Below are 19,274 nucleotides of genomic sequence, written 5' to 3'. Positions count from 1 at the left end.
ATTTGTGAACAAAACAGTTTATTTCTTCCTTCCCAATCTGTATGCCTTGTATTTCCTTGTCTTGTTGCATTAGCTAGAACTCTAAGTATGATGTTGAATAAGAGTGCTGAGAGGGACATCCTTGCCTTGTTCCTGATCTTACGGGCAAATCCTCTAGTTTCTCCCCATTAAGTACTATGTTAGCTGTAATTTTTTGTGGGTATATTTTATCAGGTGGAGAAGTCCCCTCTCTTTCTCATTTGCTGATGGCTTTTATCATAAATTGTGTTGGCTTTTGGCAAATGTTTTTTTTTTTCTGCACCTATTGCTATGATCATGTGATTTTTCTTTTTTAGCCTGTTAATATGATGGATTCCATTAATTGATTTTTTGGATGTTAAGCCAGACTTGCATATCTGAAATAAATCCCACTTGGTCATGGTGTATGGCTCTTTTCATACATTGCTGGATTTGATTTTGATTTGCTAATATTTTGTTGTAGATTTTTGCTTTTATGTTCATGAATGATATTGGTCTATAGCTTTTCTTTCCTGAAATGTCTTTATCTGGTTTTGGTATTAGGGTAATGATGGCCTCATAGAAATGAGTTAGGAAGTGTTCTCTCTTCTTCTGTTTTCTGGAAGGCATTATAGAGAATTGGTATTCTTTCCTCCTTATATGTTTTGTAAAATTCACCTGTGAAACCATCTGGACCTGGTGCTTTCCTTTTGGAAGGTCATTACTTAATTACTCAATTTCTTTAATAGCTACAGGCCAATTTAGATTATCAATTTCTCTTTGTTTAAGTTTTTGTAGTTTTGTCTTTCAAGGAATTGGGGCAATTCATCAGTTTTATCAAGATTATGGCCATAGCGTTGTTCATAATATTCATGTATTATTCTTTTAATACCCATGGAATCAATAGTACTGACTCCTCTTTCATTTCTCATATTAGTAAATTGTGTTTTTTATCTCTCTTTTTGGATTAGCCTGACAAGATATTTTTAAATTTCATTGATCTTTTCAAAGAACTAGCTTTTGGTTTCATTGGATTTCTCTATTGATTTTCTTTTCTAAAAAGATATATTTATTTGAGAGACAGAGAGAGCGTGCGCGTGTGTGCACGCACATGCACAAGCTGGGGGAGGGGCAGAGGGAGAGGGAGAGAATCTCAAATATACTTCCTGGTGAGCATGGAGTCTGACTCAGGGCTCCTCGATCTTATGACCCTGAGATCATGACCTGAACTGAAACGAAGAGTTGGATGCTTGGGGCACCTGGGTGGCTCAGTCATTAAGCGTCTGCCTTTGGCTCAGGTCATGGTCTCAGGGTCCTGGGATGGAGCCCCAGACTGAGTTCCCTGCTCAGCGGGGAGCCTGCTTCTCCCTCTGCTTCTGACCCTCCCCCTGCTTATGCTGTCTCTCCCTGTGTCAAATAAATAAAATCTTAAAAAAAAAAGAGTTGGACTTAACTGACTAAACCACCCAGGTGCCCTATTTCTCTATTGATTTTCTGTTTTCAATTTCATTGATTTCTGCTCTAATTTTTATTATTTCTTTTCTTCTGCTTGCTTTAGGTTTATATTACTCTTCTTTCTCTGGTTTCCTTTGCTGAAATCTTACTGAATTGAGATCACTTTTCTAACATATGCATTCAGTGCTATAAATTTCTAAGTACTTCTTTTGCTGCATCCTACCAATATCTTTCTTTCTTTTTTTACTAAGTTTTTTCTTTTAATTCCAGTATAGTTAACATACAGTGTTATATTAGTTTTGGGTGTGCAATATAGTATTTCAAGAATTCTATACATTACTCTGTTCATCATAAGTGCACTCTTAATCCGCTTCCCTATTTCATCCATCTCCCCACCCTATCCCCCTTCTGGTAACCATCAGTTTTTTTTCCTATAGTTAAGAGTCTGTTTTTTGGGTTTCGCGCTCTCTCTCTCTCTCTGTCTTTCTCTTTTCCCTTTGCTCATTTGTTTTCTGTCTTCAATTCCACATATGAATAAAATTATATGATATCTGTTTTTCTCTGACTTATTTTGCTTAACATTAGCCTCTCTAACTCCATCCATGTTCTTACAAATGGTGAGATTTCATTCTTTTTTATTGCATCCCAATTTCAGTAAGTTGTATTGTCATTTTAATTTAATTAAAAATATTTTTAAATTTCTTAAGACTTCTTTGTCCCAGGTATTATATAGAATTGTGTTGTTTAATTTGCATATGATTGGATATTGTCTTGTTATCTTTTTGGTATTGATTTGTAATTTAAATCCATGTCATCTAAAAATATGCTTGGCATGATTTCTATGCTTTTAAATGGGTTTAGATGTACTTTATGGCCCAGAATGTGGTCTGTCTTGGTGAATGTTCCATGTGAGCTTGAGAAGTTTGTATATCCTGCTGAAGTTGGATGAAGTATTCTATAAATGTCAATGAGATCTGTTTGATTGATGGTCCTGTTCAGTTCAACTCTATCCTTACTAATTATCTGCCTGATGTATTTGTTAGTCACTGACAGAGGGATGTTGATATCTCCAACTATAATTGTGGATTTATATATTTCTCTTTATAATTCTATCAGTTTTTGCTTCACATATTTTGATGTTCTGTTGATAGTTGCATACACATTAAGGATTACGTCTTCTTGGAGAATTGACCCCTTTATCCCTAATAGTTTCCCTTCTTCCAAAGTGTACTTAGTCTGAAATTAATTTAGCTCTTCTAGTTTTTTCTTAGCGTTAGATGGTATGTCTTTCTTTATCTATATTTTATATTTAGGATGTGTTTTCTGTAGACGATCTATGTTGGGTCTTGTTTTTGTATTTACTCTGCTAGTCTGTATTTTTCACCTTGTGTATTTAAAGATTGTATGTTTAAGTAATCTCTACACCCAACGTGGTGCTCAAACTTAGAACCCTGAGATAGAGAGTTGCATGCCCTATGAACTGAGCCAGCCAGGTGCCCCTACTTGGTGTACTTAAACCATGGACATTTAAAGTGATTAGTGATATAATTGGATTAGCATCCACCATGTTTGTAACTGCTTTCTATGCATTGCACTTATTCTTTGTTATGGATGCTTTTAACCTTTCTTTACCTTCTCTGGTTTTAAGTGAACATTCTTTTTTTTTTTTTTAAAGATTTTATTTATTTATTTGACAGACAGAGATCACAAGTAGGCAGAGAGGCAGGCAGAGAGAGAGGGGGAAGCAGGCTCCCTGCTGAGCAGAGAGCCTGATGTGGGGCTCAATCCCAGGACCCTGGGATCATGACCTGAGCCGAAGGCAGAGGCTTTAAGCCACTGAGCCACCCAAGTGCCCCATTCTTTTTTTATTTAAGATTTTATTTATTTATTTGACAGACAGAGATCATAAGTAGGCAGAGAGAGAGAGAGAGAGAGAGAGGAGGAAGCAGGCTCCCCGCTGAGCAGGGAGCCCAAGGAGGGGCTCAATCACACGACACCGGGATCATGACCTGAGCTGAAGGCAGAGGCTCCAACCCACTGAGCCACCCAGGCGCCCCAAGTGAACATTCTTTATGATTCCATTTTTTCTCTTCTCTTAGCATATCAATTATACATCTTTTTGAAAATTTTAGTGGTTTCCAGAAAGTTTGCAACATACAATCTAAAGCTATTTTAAATCCACTTTGAAATAACACTGTATTGCTTCACTGGTAGTGCTGCTACCTTATAACAGGTTATTCCAAATTTCTCTCTCCTGTTCATCCACATCCTATAATCACCAAATACATTGTTGCTATTATTGTTCTGAACAGTTATTTATTAGATTAGTTTTTTTTTAAAGAAATATAGAATATTTTATTTTACCTTTATTTATTCCTTCTCTGATGCTCTTTCTTTCTTTATGTAGACACAATTTTCTGACCTATACAATTTCCCTGAAAAATTGCTTTTAACATTTTATGCAAGGCAGGTCTACTATGTCAAATTGTTTCTATTTTTGTTTGAGAAGGTCTTTATTTTTCCTTTCCTTTTCAATAAAAATTTTGCTGGAAACAAAATTCTACATTGTGAGGTTTTTTTCTTTCAACACTAAATATTTCACTTCCCTCTCTTTTTTGAAAGAGTGAGAGAGAGAGCAGGGTGGGGAAGGGGCAGAGGTAGAGAGAGAGAGAATCTTAAACAGGTTTCAGGCCCAGTGCCTGACATGGGGCTCGATCTTATGACCCTGAGATCATGATCTGAGCTGAAATCAAGAGTCAGATCCTTGACCAACTGAGCCACCCAGGCATCCCACTTCCCTCTCTTTTTTGCTTGCATGGTTTCTGGTGAGATGTTCAATACAATTCTTCTATTTGTTCCTCAATAAATAAGATGACTTTTTCTTCCTCTGGCTTCTTAGAAGATTTTTCTCTTTCTCTTTGGTTTTCTGCTGTTTGACTATGATATACCCAGGAGTAGATATTTGATACTCAACTTGCTTGTTATTCGCTGAGCTTCCTGGGCCTTTGGATGGTGTCTATCATGAATTTTGTGAAAATTTTGGCCATTATCACCTCAAATGTTTCTTCTGCACTGTTCTCTCTACCTTCTCTTTCTGGAATTGCAATAACACATATTCAACACCTTTTGAATTTGTCTCATGGTTCTTAGGTGTTCTTTTCTGTTGCTGTGTTTTTTTTTTCCTTGCCCCATTTTGGTTTAGGAACTTTCCATGGATATTTCTTTAAGCTCACTGATTCATTTGTTTGTATTTTTAATTTCTAACAGTTCCTTTTGATATTTCTGACATTTTCCATCTTTGTATTTACATTACCCAATCTGTTATTGTATGTTGTTCACTTATTTCCTTATAGCCCTTAACACATTGATAATAGTTATTTTAAATTCCCTGCCTGATATTTCTAAAATCTGTGCCATATCTGATTATAGTTCTGATTATTGCTTTGTCTCTTCAAACTGTTTTTCTTACCTTTTAGCATCGCTTACGACTGTTGAAAGTAAGGCATGATACAGGGTGATAGGAACTAAGGTATTTATACTTTTAGTGTGATTTTTTTAAAAGATTTTATTTATTTATTTGACAGAGATCACAAGTAGGCAGAGAGGCAGGCAGAGAGAGAGGGGGAAGCAGGCCCCCCACTGAGCAGAGAGCCCGGTGCGGGGCTCAATCCCAGGACCCTGGGATCATGACCTGAGCTGAAGGCAGAGGCTTTAACCCACTGAGCCACCCAGGCGCCCCTTTTAGTGTGAATTTTTATGGAACTGGACTATTTAATGTTTGCTGTAACTATAAATGCCAGTGGCTTTAGTTTTCTGTAGTTCCCTTGTTTTATTTTTTTCCCGCACCAATTGTTTTTGGGTTTCCCTAATAACTCTTTCTTAAATAGGGTCTTTGTCTTTCTGATGGCAAATTATAAGAGAAGTAGAGGTGGTCTGCAATCTTAAGATTAATCTTAGGCTTTCAGTGAGTCCAGGTCCTTGGGCCGTGACCTTCATAAGGTTTTCTCAGCTCTTGTCTTCCCCCTTAAGATAGAACAAGAGGGGCGCCTGGGTGGCTCAGTGGGTTAAAGCCTCTGCCTTCAGCTCAGGTCATGATCCCAGGGTCCTGGGATCGAGCCCCGCATCGGGTTCTCTGCTCAGCAGGGAGCCTGCTTCCTCCTCTCTCTCTCTCTGCCTGCTTCTCTGCCTACTTGAAATCTCTGTCTGTCAAATAAATAAATAAAATCTTAAAAAAAAAAGATAGAACAAGAGAACTAGAGGGGCCTAAAGTTGTCTAATTGCCCTTCTACCACATATATTAGGCTTTGGTAAAGTGGTGTCCTTTGGAGAGCAGATATTTATTACGGAGAATGCTCATGGTATATACCTAAATTATTATTTTTCTCCTCCCGCTGCCTGAAAACAAGGAGACTTTTCTTAGTTCTTCATCCTGGGAGCTCTGTATGTTTCCTGAAGGTAAATCCCATGGAATTGTGGGGCGCCTATAACAGTGGGGGCCCAGGAGCTTTTAGGTCTCAAGCTAGTCCACATTTTGTCTTGTCATTTTGTCAAAATTGTCCTATAAATGTTCCTCCTCGTTGATGGCTCGAGTGGCTTCTGCTCCAGGTAAGATGTGATCATACCTGTGATTCTCTGTGTTTGCCTATCTTCCCATATTTCAGGGAGATGGTTTGCCCTGTGACCTCAGTTCCTTGAAGGGTCTAAGAAGAATTGTTGATTTTCAGTTTGTTCAGCTATTGTGTTGTTGTGGAGCCTGCGAACAATGAATTCTAAGCTCTTTGCCTGTTGGCACCAAGACCAGAAGTCTTCAAATATCCAGTTTTCAAGGGTGGTGCACATTCTAAGTTTAATAAGGGGCTTGGTGCTAGACTGCCCTACCTTCAAATGCAGGCCATGGTATTTAATTGTAGGTAGTAACTTGTAGAGTCATTTAACCTGTCTGAGCCTCAGTTTCCTCACCAGTCAAATAAAAATAACTCCAAATACATACGGCTATGTTAAAGTTAAATGAGAGAACATATGTGAGCAAGTTTGTCACAGACCTGGCACGTATGCTTCAGGTACTGCGTAAATGTTACTTTCTCCACTAAAGTACCTGTGCTTGAAACCAAGGACCATTTTGAGTCCAAACTTATTACTTAGCTTGTATCCTAGAAATTTGGAATGTTTTTATAATGTTTTTTGCCATTCTTACAATGTGGGGGGAAATGCTTTGAAAAAAGAACCTGCTTCTTTAAGGACGGCCCTATTCTTAAGGGCTTGAAGGAATTCAGCAGCTCATTCATTCCTCTCTTCCAACCATAAGTGTAATCTCTTTTTTGAAAGTATTCAGCCTTCTACTGGAAAGGCCCATGAGAATACATTTCTTTCTGTCTGGGTCTGAATCCAGAAACATCATTACTAAATAGTAAAGATGGTCATTTTGCTACAGTGGTAGTCTATATGTCCAGAGGTAGGGAGGGTGGTTAGTAGGAGGAGTTGTTGGACCACTTAAAGAGAGGTAATAAAAATAAATGGCCTGATTGCAAAATTCACTATGAAATCACATCTGGAGAATTGTGTCCCCTTTTGCACACCATAGTTTAAGGATGATGTTGACAACACTAGAGTGTGTCCAAGTAGTGGTGCCCAGGATAGTGATGGGAGTATCTACAAATCTAGAAAACATGCTACATTGGGATGTATATTAACTCAGTTTATTAGCTCTATTTATCTGTATCATTTAGCTTTTTATATATTGTAAAATGTGTTTTTTAGGGTTCATTCAGTGCCAAATTTTTCTTTATAGCTCTGATTTTTACATTGTTCCGATTTTTCCTGGACATAACTCTCAACTCCTTTCCAGGAAAGAGACAGAGGAAATCCTCCTCTAGCTTGAGTGTACATTATTATCTGACCCCCCCCCCCCCCGCCCCACACACACACCAAAAAAATCAATGGGTTGAACTTCCTTGCAGTAATTCTAGCCCTTGGCTTCATTTCATGAAATCTCCAGTTGCCAACCTCTAGCTGAGCAACACTTTTCACCTCGCATGGGCTCCTTGAAGTCCCCAAGGAGCTTCTGCTCGAGCAGTTATGGTTTGGTCTGTTGTCCTGTGATGTAGAAGTAAGGGGGTTGGGCAAAACCCAGGGATGTGCTAAGTGGATTCCGAGCTGCCAAAGGTAGAGCAGGGAGCACATGTGAGCTTGAGGTTAGATGTGAACCTGGAGCCCTTTCCCCCTGCAATATGCATTGTTGTTATTCTTTCTGTAGAAGAGTTCATGATCTTTTGTAATTTTCTTTTTCTATTGATCCAGCAGTGCTGGTAGCAGAAACTTAAAAAAAGGGGGGGTATGGCAGTACGGTCTACGGAATTTCACCGTCATATATCTTGCACGTTAGAGAACACATGCACTGTGGGCTAGAGATGAAATTTGCCTTGTAGAGAATTCATTTTAAGGTAGCAGTTCTCCTTCCTTTACCTCATGCTGCCCCAAGGCAAAGGTGAAAGTGGGCTTCTGTTTTGTCGGTCTTTGGGCTGCAATTTCTTCTAATACATTTCCACCTGGAGAGGCGAAGCCAATGAAAAAATAATGAACTTTTAAAAGAACTTAACTTTCTACAAAGATTTTTGAGGATATGTGTGCTGGCTGTAGGGCTGAGGGCAGCTAGAGTGTAACCATGGCTGGGAGACACTAGTCTAAGCTTGCTACTTCTACTTTGCAGTTATGTGACCCTGGGAATGTGCTTACACTCTGCTGAGCATCAGTCCCGTCAACCAGAAAATGGGGATCACAATATCAAATTCAGAAGATTATTGTAAAATGCAGGTATCATAATATTCTTGGAGATGCTTTGTAAACACCAAAGCATATAGCTCGTGAGTACTTTTAAGACAGGATGATCTACAATTTATCTCCATTGACTCAGCACTTCTATACCCCCAGCACCTGCCACACAGCCTAATATATAATACATGATGGGGAGCTGAAATTGGAATGAATGAATGGTTTTAAATCTCCAAATTTCTGATGACATAAAAGAATTCATTGACCAGTCCTTTGTATTGGACTGAATGATCTCTTGGCTTCATGGCCTCATTCAGCCTCGAGATGCAAGGATTGAGACTAGAGTAGCATGTGGGGTTAGGAAGAAATTGCCATAAAACAGATGATTTTTCCAGGAATTGCCTTATGTTCTAAACAAAATGGAACAAAACAAACAAATGAGCACATAGCTGTTGATGGAAATGAAGATTAACTTTCTCCAATGGGCTTGGAAGCCCAGTAGAATTACACTGGCATCTGCTCGCCATTGCTAGGCATGTCATAAGCCCCAGGGAAGAATCTAGCAAGCATGTTCTACCTTGTGAGGGATCTGGAACAGATGGTGGTGGCACAACCTAGACTCACTTCTGCCGCAGATGACTGTGATGTTGGACTAAGTGATCCCAGGGAGCTGGTGGTCTGAAAGTAGGAATAATTTGATTTTTCAAGGCTCATGAACTGGCATCATTTAGACTGCATCTGTCATGGACCTTTGCACTTTGGAAGGAAACGAAAAGAAAGTACTAAGTTCATTTTCAATGTCCCAGGAAACTTGGTTATTTTTGTTTGTTTTTAAGCTGTCTTATTTCTTGAAAGCCCTATCATTATGGTTGTTTTTCCCTTCCCCTCCTATAAATGTGGAACTCTGATTTATTTGGGATAATTTGCGTCTGGAGTGTTTCAGCTTGGAGAAAATGAGATGATGACATTACTACTTTCTTTCTCAGACCAATGACACTAATTGGGCCTTGTGCCAGGGGGTAGGGGCAGCAGATGTAATCTTGAACTTATAGTCTCTGTAGAGTCGATAAGCATGTGGAAGCCAAACTTCACCAAGGAAGCTTAGCAGTCATCCTTCCAGATGTTCAGCTTGCAAATACCAGAGGTGTTATTTGCAGCATCAAATGTATAGATAAGTGCGTGGATTATTTTTTTTCCATCCAGATACCCATTTGGGGGATACATTCCATTTCCAGGTCTGGCAATCTGTCAGATTGCTTCCTTTAAAGTTATCTGGAGAAAATCGACCAAAAATGATTAAATCGTGATAGCTTTTATTCCCGGCTAAGAACTCGCCTCTCCTCCAGGGCTGAACGGGCTTAAATTGTTATGTGAGTTTATATGGTGGTATACGGGTTGTTGTCAAATATTTATCTCTGTCTGAAAATGAAACGTCTCCAAATACTTTTTCTTTTTAACTGAATAAATCAAGGAGAAAAAGAGAAATAACTTCTCATTTGGCCAATTTTTAATCAATATTTTCATGAGAGGCTGAAATGTTAACCGAATCCTGGCTTTTGTCATTTGAAATACAATTTGTGTGTTTAAGAATTTATGCGCACATCAGGGTTTGGACTTCATGTTCAGAAAGGAAAATTGATTTATAGGAGCAAACAGCTGCAGGAGTAGAGGCAGAAATGAATATGAGTCAATTATTTAAGGCAAATGGGACTTTAATCACCACAGCAATAGAGAAATCTCAAATTCAATTGCACCCTGGGTTTTCAAGCTTTAATCTCTGGGCATTTCTGTATCTCTTATTTTGCAGAGGCCTTTGAAATTGTCGTCCGCCACGCCAAGAACTACACCAACGCCATGTTCAAGAACAACTACCCGAGCCTGACCCCACAAGCTTTCGAGTTTGTGGGTGAATTTTTCACCGACGTGTCTCTTTACATCCTGGGGTCTGATATCAACGTGGATGACATGGTCAATGAATTGTTCGACAGCCTGTTCCCGGTCATCTACACCCAGCTTATGAACCCCAGCCTGCCTGAGTCAGCCTTAGACATCAATGAGTGCCTCCGAGGGGCAAGGCGTGACCTGAAAGTGTTTGGGAATTTCCCCAAGCTTATCATGACCCAGGTTTCCAAGTCACTGCAAGTCACCCGGATCTTCCTCCAGGCCCTGAATCTCGGAATTGAGGTGATCAACACCACCGACCACCTGAAGTTCAGTAAAGACTGTGGCCGAATGCTCACTAGAATGTGGTACTGCTCGTACTGCCAGGGACTGATGATGGTCAAGCCTTGTGGTGGTTACTGCAACGTGGTCATGCAAGGCTGTATGGCCGGGCTGGTGGAGATCGACAAGTACTGGCGAGAATACATCCTGTCTCTGGAGGACCTGGTGAACGGCATGTACAGGATCTACGACATGGAGAACGTCCTGCTTGGTCTCTTTTCGACGATCCACGATTCCATCCAATATGTCCAGAAGAATGGAGGAAAGCTGACCACCACCGTGAGTACAGTCTGCCGTTTTCTGAGGAATTGGTTCCTATTGGGGTGGGGCAGCCTGGCCAGCATCCGGTGCCGAGGGAGAGGGATGAGGGGAAGGTCAGGGGCTAGGCAGAGATGGTAGAGGGACTGAGTGATCTCACAGAGCTACGCGGCACGTTAAGACGACAGGCTATGCAGGGGGCGCCTGGGTGGCTCCGTCAGTTAGGCGTCCGACTCCTGATTTCGGCTTGGGTCTTGGTTTCACGGGTAATGGGATTGAGACCTGCATCGGGCTCTGAGCTCAGCAGGGAATCTGCTTGAGATTCTCTCCCTCTGCCCCTCGCTCTGCTTGTGCGAGCTCTCTCTCTATATATATCTCCCATCCCCCTTCAAGATAAATAAATAAATCTTCAAAAAAAAAAAAAAAAAGAAAGAAAGAAAGAAAAAGACCACAGGCTATGGAGTCATAATGCCTGGCTTGAATTTTAGTTCCACCTACTTACCTGCTGTGAGACCTTGGGTGAATCATCTTATCTTGATCTGTCATACAGCTGATTCATAAAATAAGGCTAAAACGAGTATCTTCTTTATAGAGAATAGCATGTGTTAAAGCGTTTAGCATACATATGGTCCACGGTCAGTCTTCAGTAAATATTGGCTATCCTTCCCATTGCTGTTAGTCATTGTAATCCTCATGACAATCACGCGAGGTGGGTGTAATTACCTCCATTTCATAAGTGAGGCAACAGAAGCTCCGTGAAACCGTAACTCACCCCGGGGCACCCAGCTCTCGTTCGCAGAAGAGCCACAATCCAGAAATGGATCAGGTTTCCCCTTAATTACATTATCACCAACTTTTCTGATTCTGATTTCCCTCTCGTGGTCTTAATTGCATGTATCCTGTCACCCTTTTGGGTGGTGCCTTTAAACAGGAGGCCCAGGCAGAAGCCACTAACAGCGTACACAAGAACTCAAGTGAGGCGAAGCTTCCGTGCGGTCCAGAGGTTGTTTCCTCAGCCTTGCTTATACCAGTCTGCCCGTGATAGGCTCTGTGACGAGGGCAGCAGTTGTCTTGGTTTCCGTCACATTGCCCCTGCCAAGCTAGAGTGCACACATTCAGAACCGCAGGGGGGCACCCAGTTTCCAGCGTAGAGCAGAACACCCGGCCAAGAGCTACCAGCAGATCCCATGAAGGTCATTGTGACTGATCCCCGAATGCTGCCAGCTGGGTGGACGGAGGCAGCAAAATCACATACTACATTACTGTTGTTGAACTCCAGCCACATTCCTGGGGCTCTGCTGGCCAGTTCACCTAATATTATTTCACAGCAGTCCACGAGATAGGTCCTGATCTTGTCCCCATTTTACAAAGGGGGAGATGCAGCTTAAAGAGGTTCAATACCGGGGCACCTGGGTGGCTCAGTGGGTGAGGCCTCTGCCTTCGGCTCAGGCTGTGATCCTAGGGTCCTGGTATCGAGCCCCGCATCGGGCTCTCTGCTCAGCGGGGAGCCTGCTTCCCCCTCTCTCTCTGCCTGCCACTCTGCCTACTTGTGATCTCTCTCTGTCAAATAAATAAATAAAATCTTAAAAAAAAAAAAAAAGAGGTTCAATACCTTGTGAGGGATCTCAAAGCTGTTGAACGAAGGTAGGTGAACTGGGACTCAGACCCGAGCTGGGCTGCCTTGGTTGACACAGGCTCTCAGCTTCTACACAGTGCAACCGCTGTGAACTCAGAGCCATTGCTTACCCAAAATGTGGAGGGCAGATCGGGCCATTTAGTCTGGCTTTAAACTCAGGAAATACAAAGCGATAGGGGTAATTGGTTTCTTTGGTGAATTAAACTAGGAAGGAGGACAGAGATGGTTCAAGCTGGGGCATGGCTATCCACGGAGCTGCTCTAATTGCCCCATTCACAATGTTATCCATTTAAAACACATTTACTGAGAAAATATTTTATAGTAAAATGAACAGAAATGTCCTAACGATAGTGTTCTTCAATGCCTAATTATTCCCTTGACTGCTTTATAATTTGAGGCCAGATTCTGGGGCATTCTACAAAAGCAAATCTCACAGAACCAGAAAAATGAAAAGTTGATGTGTTCGTAAGTTCCCCCATCTGATAGTGATTGAGGGCCCACGATGTGTCAGACACAACGCAGGGGTGCCAGGCGTGTGGAGATGTCTTTAGTAAGAGGAAAAATGAGGAGACAACATTAAAGACAGGGTATGGAAATGTTTGAAGGTTCCCTCTGATATTGGTCACTTGACAGCAGCATAATGAATCTTGAAAACGTGTTCTCCTGTACTGCTTCTAAATACAAAAAATAAGGTGGGGAGCAGGTAAGGGGTTAAAGTCACCATTTTGATGGGGCTCTAGGCATGAAGGTTTATTTAGTAAACGTTTTATTAAGCAGCTGCTTTGTTCATGACACTCTGCCAGGTGCTGGGTATCCATAGTTACCCTAAACATAGTTCTTAAGTCTTAAAAAGGTCGGTCTAGTTGACAGACAGATGTGTAGCTGAATAAATTTCACCGTAGTGGACATTTCTCCATGATTTGAATGTTGGAAGGGCCATGAGAGATTAGCTAGTGCAATCCCATTGAGCTACAAATGAAGAAACACAGTTCAGGGACGCTTGCCCAAAGTTATATATTTCATGGAAGAGGCCAAAGGACTAGAATCCAAGGTCTTCTGCAGCTTCAATCCAACGCTCCCCTTTCTACCATGCCGGTCTGTCTCCCATTAGACCATCCAGACTTTTCATTCTAAAAGCTCCATTAGGATTTTGCAAAGACATCATGAACTTAAATTGGATAGCTATTTCAGGGTGCTGGACCTGCTGGATTTTAGGTGCCTACGTGCGCCTGCCTGTGCGCGTGCATGTCTGCACGCGCACACACACACACACACACACACACACACACACACACGTGCAGGGGGAGTACATTTCATGTCATTATCATTCAAGAAGAAAGGCCTTGGCTGTCAAGAGGTGCTCAGCGATGCAGTCCCTTTCTGTTTTGGCCATTAAGGGCCTGATTGCTCCCAGCTCCCAGCTGGTTATGAGAGCGTGAAGTCTGCCTTCCCCAGGGAATGCCTGAACTAGAACAGAAAGCATATGTAAACTCTGCCTTGTTACTGGTTTATGACCACCAGCTCTAAGTAATATATCCCAAATGGTGGGGGTGGGGGAATCATTGGCCAGGTGTGATCCAGCCCATACTCCATACAGGCCAGAAAGGGGCTGGGCCATTTATGGGGGGGTGAGGGGAAGTGAGGGTTGGGTAGACTGCAGGAGTCTATTCATGTTAACAACCCTGCAGAATGCCCCAGAGCAAAAGCTGATTTAAAACTAAAGCATTAATGAGGTTCTGTTGTAGCACACTCACCTGCCTGTTGTGATAAAATGCAAAATCCTGCCAGTCCGTCCTGTTTGAGATTAAGTTGTGGTGAGAGACCTCTTTGAAAATATGCTCTTTCTGAGTTCTGATGAGACAGCCTTTTTAGCCAGCTATGGGCCGTGCTGTGAGGCCTGCCATACTGGGACTTTGCTCCTTGTATTGGTGGCTCCCATCTACCCCAGATTATGAAGGACATTTTCGTCTTCTAAATGAATGGGGCACTATTAAATTTTTCTAAGTATGGCCTGTTAGTGCTTTCGTTTCCTCTAAGATAGTTTTCATTTCTTCTACCTCCCAGAGGTGGTAAGAAGCCGCTTCCCAAACTTGGCTTATCATCACTATCACCTGTGGAACATGCTGAAGAGACACCACCACCCTGCCACCCGGCGACTATACCTGGGGATTCTGATTCCACAGGTCTGTGGAGAAGCTGAAGAATTAGTCATAGAATTTGTCATTTTAAAAGTACCCCCAATTGATTCTGATATTCCTTTGGGAGCAAATCCAGCCACCTTGTTCAGAAGGTAAAGTAAGGCCCAGAGATTGGGAGTGAATTACAGTTACTGGCAACGCTAGGATCTCTGATTTCCCATCTGTGAAATGGGGTTGCTATATGGAGATAGATTGAAATGACAGGTGCAAAGTACCTGGCAGAGTTCAAGGCACGTGGCAGGTGCTTGCTTAAGCCCAGTCCAGTACACGTTCTACTACATTTTTTAAATGCCAAACAGACAATGAGTTCTTCTTAAACTTATTTTGAAGGGCCAGGACATTTCATGTCATTTTTGTCTAAAGAGGTGACTAAAATATTGTGTGAGAATGTGTGTGTATGTGAGAAAGAGAGAGAGGCAGACGAACAGAGAGACCAAGAGAGACTAAAAGAAAAGGGAGGAAAGAAAAGGAAGGAGACAGAAAATTTATACTGAAATGTCCAAGAAGGCTTAAATGATGGGACTGTAAATAGATCCGTCTTGACCCTTCATCTGCATTTGTGAACTAGATTAAATATCATGGCCCCAAGTGAATACTGAGCAGGTTTTTTAAATAGTATTTGGGTGAGAGCATCACTGTTAAATGTATCAGCACATTATTGAATTTCACAGCTTAGACCTTGAAGCAAACACAGATATGTACAGTCACCAATATGTACCTTTTCAACATTGTTGTCACACCACAGCCACGTTGTCAAATGCGACAGCCTTCTTTTGAAAACGTGATTGTTTTTATTCAGAAACCATTTTGACTGTCATTACCCCGTACCAGTATACAGATTAGAGGCATGACCATTGCGTATTTCCTATCTGTTGATTAAATGATTAATAATCAGCTTTTTGGGTGTTTACTGCTCTCCCAGAAAGTTTCCCAAAAGTCTCTGTGGTTTCATTTACTTTCTGTACCCTACATACCCTCATGTGGCTGTTTGCACTGTCCGTTTTCCATTTGTACTCATGTTCTTTCTTTAATGATTCATCTCAGAATTTCTCGGCAGTTGCGCCTCCTCTCCCACGAGTTCATTGCTGTGGCTTGTTATATGCTTCACTGAACGCTGGGCAAAATTGCAACCTTTCCTACCACCACTCCTCCCAGTCTTTCCTCACTGTGATAATTATTTTAGCATGGTCTGAAATAGGACTCATTTCAGGAAACATTAATGAGCACTCAATGGCCGAGGCACTGCGATAGACGCTGGGAGCCACAAGGAGTGGCAGAAAGATGACCTTGACTCTGTTACCTCACTCAGGGGTCACTTGGCGAGCAGGTAGCAAAGCTAACATCGAAAGCCAGAACTGTCACACTTCAAAGTTCATGCTTTTAACTGTCACTCTGTGGCTGTCTCAAATACCTCACCTCTGTCCTCACCAGACTCTCCATTCCCTGAACACAGGCTAACTCGGTTTTTACCATCTTATTTAATATCCTGTCCTACTCTCCACTGTTTTTCCAGCTGCACAATCAGGTTTTAAAATTCATTCTTCCTCCTTGGAGACTCTTGCTGTAGTTTTTCCCAGTGAAGGACCAAAGGGCATGAGACTTTTAGTCTTCATAACGCTTAAAGGTGTGGAGTAGTTTCTAGAGGAAGCAGGACTGTCTGTGCAGGTGAGGAAAGGGCCAGAAACACAGCCGAATGACTTTGCCTAGAATCTGTGAGTGGTGCCAGTGATGAGGAATCGCTTATCTTCCCATGACAGCATTTGGAATCTGCCCGTTAGACCAACGGATGGATTTTAATGCATTTGCCTTTGATTCTGCCTCTTCATGGTACATCCGGGTCTCCATGATGGCGTTTCCTCAGCCAGGGACATTGTGTACCGAGAACCTAACCTACTCCAGTATCCAAGTACATCCATTTCCTTTGCCAGAATTTCTGAAGATACCTGCGGTGAAGTCAGTATTTATGTGTGCTAGATTCTCTGTTGATCCCTGGCAATAATTCACTCTATCAAATTCTTACATTCTGCTGTCTGTGTGAGTGACTGTAACTCATCAGAATTTCCGAGTTTGAAGGCTGAGGTTATTTCTCAGGTGTCAGAATGTCAGTGTTTCTCCCCTCATGCTATCACTTTGGACTTTCATTTTTTAGTCTCCGATAGAGGTACCTTGTCTGAATTCATACAAGCTGTTTTCAGCACAAAGTGGTTTCAAAGTGATTAAAAAAAAACCAAGTAAAGCCCTCACGACCTAATTGGTGTCTGCAGGTCAGCCTCTAGAACTGTGGTTAAGCAACTTTATTTGCATGAGGTCCATTTTGGGAAAGTAAAAAATGTTTATAGACTGTCGTTCTTTCTTCACGCACAATAAAAATAGCTTTAGTGGTTCCTGTAGGGAGAAATATATAGTTTTTAAACATAGATTACCTACTTATCAAAGGGAAGCACACAATGGGAAAAAAACTGGTACCACTTTTAGGCATTAAATGTTAATTTCGTATACGTTTCAAACCGTGGTCACAAGGAAGAAGCTTTTGTATGTGTTTCATCTTGAAATTATATATTACAGCTTATATTAAGAAATTAGGCAGGCCCATCACGAATCTAGAATTACTCACCTTTACCTTGGCAAGAAGTGGCCGCATGATTACCAGTTGTTCTCTATGTTCTGAGCCTGTAGAAAGAAGTTTTTTCTTTCTGTGGTCTGTAGACTGATGTCGCTAGACCGTGTCCTTGGGAACTGTGGAGGATCACAGAGATTTTTACCCTAATTGCAAGCTAACAGGTTCGTTGGCCACACAGTTTCATGGGTGCCGGTTAAAGACAGGAGACTTCTTGGCTCAGAGATGGGAGACAGTTTATTTCAGAGCCTGGGGAGAAAGTGCCTATGTGTATATGACATGCAAAAACCCAGGAGACCCAAGGAAAGTTGGCTAGCAACACAGGATTCCCCCAAACTCGGGTGGCTCCAAGAACCTCTCAAGCTCACAGCACTTTGGAAGGATCCAGCAAGGCAGTTAGAAGTCGTGTGAGACGTCCTGACTGGTTGGCCCAAAGGCAGGGCTGCGTGCCGCCTGTTGGAGGGGAGCAGAAGGCACACCCGAAGACAAAACAGGGGTTAGTTTTCCCAGCTCCTCAGAGAACACTTCAGAAGGAAAGTATGCAAGGGGCACCTGATGGCTGCTTCGCATTGGGGGTAAGCTCTGCTGCTTGGGGGTCTTCTCCCCCGCTCTCTCTCCCTGGCTCTCCACGTGGTCATTTCTTTCTTTTTTTTTTTTTTAATTTTATTTATTTATTTGACAGACAGAGATCACAAGCAGGCAGAGAGAGAAGGGGAGGCAGGCAGAGAGAGAGGGGGAAGCAGGCTTCCCACCGAGCAGAGAGCCTAATGCGGGGCTCAATCCCATGACCCCGGGATCATGACCTGAGCCGAAGGCAGAAGCTTAACCCACTGAGCCACTCAGGTGCCCCTCCATGTGGTCATTTCTTTTCTTGCCTGTTTAGACTCTGGGGTGGGGAGATTTGTATTGCTAAGCAGCTCAGCCGAGTGACATTTTCTCTCTCACCACACTTCTAAGTCCACCCTAGGACTTACATGGAAGACTGATCGGTCCCCTGAGTCTGTTTGAAAAGGTTAGACAGTCCGGCATATTTGTCCAACTGGGCAAAAGTCCACAAAGATCACACCCCATGACCTGATCTTCCGAGAATCTTTGTGCTCCCAGCTTTGGCCGGAAGGAGAGTCCCAGATGCCTTTTTTGTGTTGAGTGGCCAGGGAATGGGAGCACAATAAGGGCAGCCTCATCCCTGGGAGGGCAGACAAGCCCCCCGATGCTTTTCTCTCTCCATTGCGATGCTGAAGCATCCCCAGAAAACATGGAGCCCTGTGCACGGCGTGATTCCCCCCACCCCGCCCCCGCCACTTAGAATAAGGTTACTCTTGGCAACTGTGGCACGACATCATCCACTGGTAATCTTGGCTTCCCTCCCACAGCACCCCCCCCCCCCCCCGCGCCACATCTGTGCATTGTGCTACCTTGCTTAGGTCTCCGGCAACAAACGCTTTCTACTGGGACTGTTTCGGAACAGGCAGTCTCGCGCCCCCGCCTGGAAAATTGAAAACATATTTTGAACACCACAGAAGCGTGTGGACGTGAAGTTACACTGCGGTACAACAATTTCCTTGGGAGGGGGTGGTTATAATTTTGTTGTAATCAAGGGCGTCACAAAAATGGCAAAGACGAGGGACTTTGGGATAGATTTCTTCTAGTATATTGCAGCTTTTGTAAGATAAAAATGCAAAACTTCATGATTAGCTGTTGGCACAGTTTTCTGAGTGCAGATACTGGGCATGGACTCGGGCTCACAGTTTACCACTCCTTTCCTTGTAGGGGGGAATGCTAATAGGGTAAGACAAATAATCTCTATTATGGTGAAAGTCCCTTTGGGGACTGGGGTTAGGAATTCATTAGACATCTCCAAAGCGCTGCTGGAATGGGCATGAAGGATCTTATTGGGGTGATGGAATGTTCTAAAACTGGTGTGTGGCAATGGTGGCACAACTTAAGTCAATTTAATAAAAATCATTAAATCGTACACTTGACATGCGAAAATTGTACGAATCCAAAAATACGCCTCAATAACGTTGTAAAAAAAAAAGGATTTCATAGAATAAAAAACTGTGGAATTAATATATAAAGCATTTCAAATACTGCAACCTATCAGCACATTATAAAACAGCTA

The 19,274-nt window shown here is 42.3% G+C and overlaps 1 protein-coding gene across 1 annotated transcript in view; it reads left to right on the top strand.

Moving 5' to 3' along the window:
• The window catches only part of GPC3 (glypican 3), a 406,178-nt gene that overhangs the window by 203,056 nt on the left and 183,848 nt on the right, over positions 1-19,274 (top strand). The window contains exon 3 of the mRNA XM_045994515.1: positions 10,028-10,722. Coding sequence (XP_045850471.1) covers positions 10,028-10,722 — 695 coding nt within the window. The remainder of the gene's footprint in view (positions 1-10,027; positions 10,723-19,274) is intronic.

Source organism: Meles meles, chromosome X, assembly GCF_922984935.1.
Source record: "Meles meles chromosome X, mMelMel3.1 paternal haplotype, whole genome shotgun sequence".
NCBI lineage: Eukaryota > Metazoa > Chordata > Mammalia > Carnivora > Mustelidae > Meles > Meles meles.
This window is presented reverse-complemented; position numbering and strand designations above follow the sequence as displayed.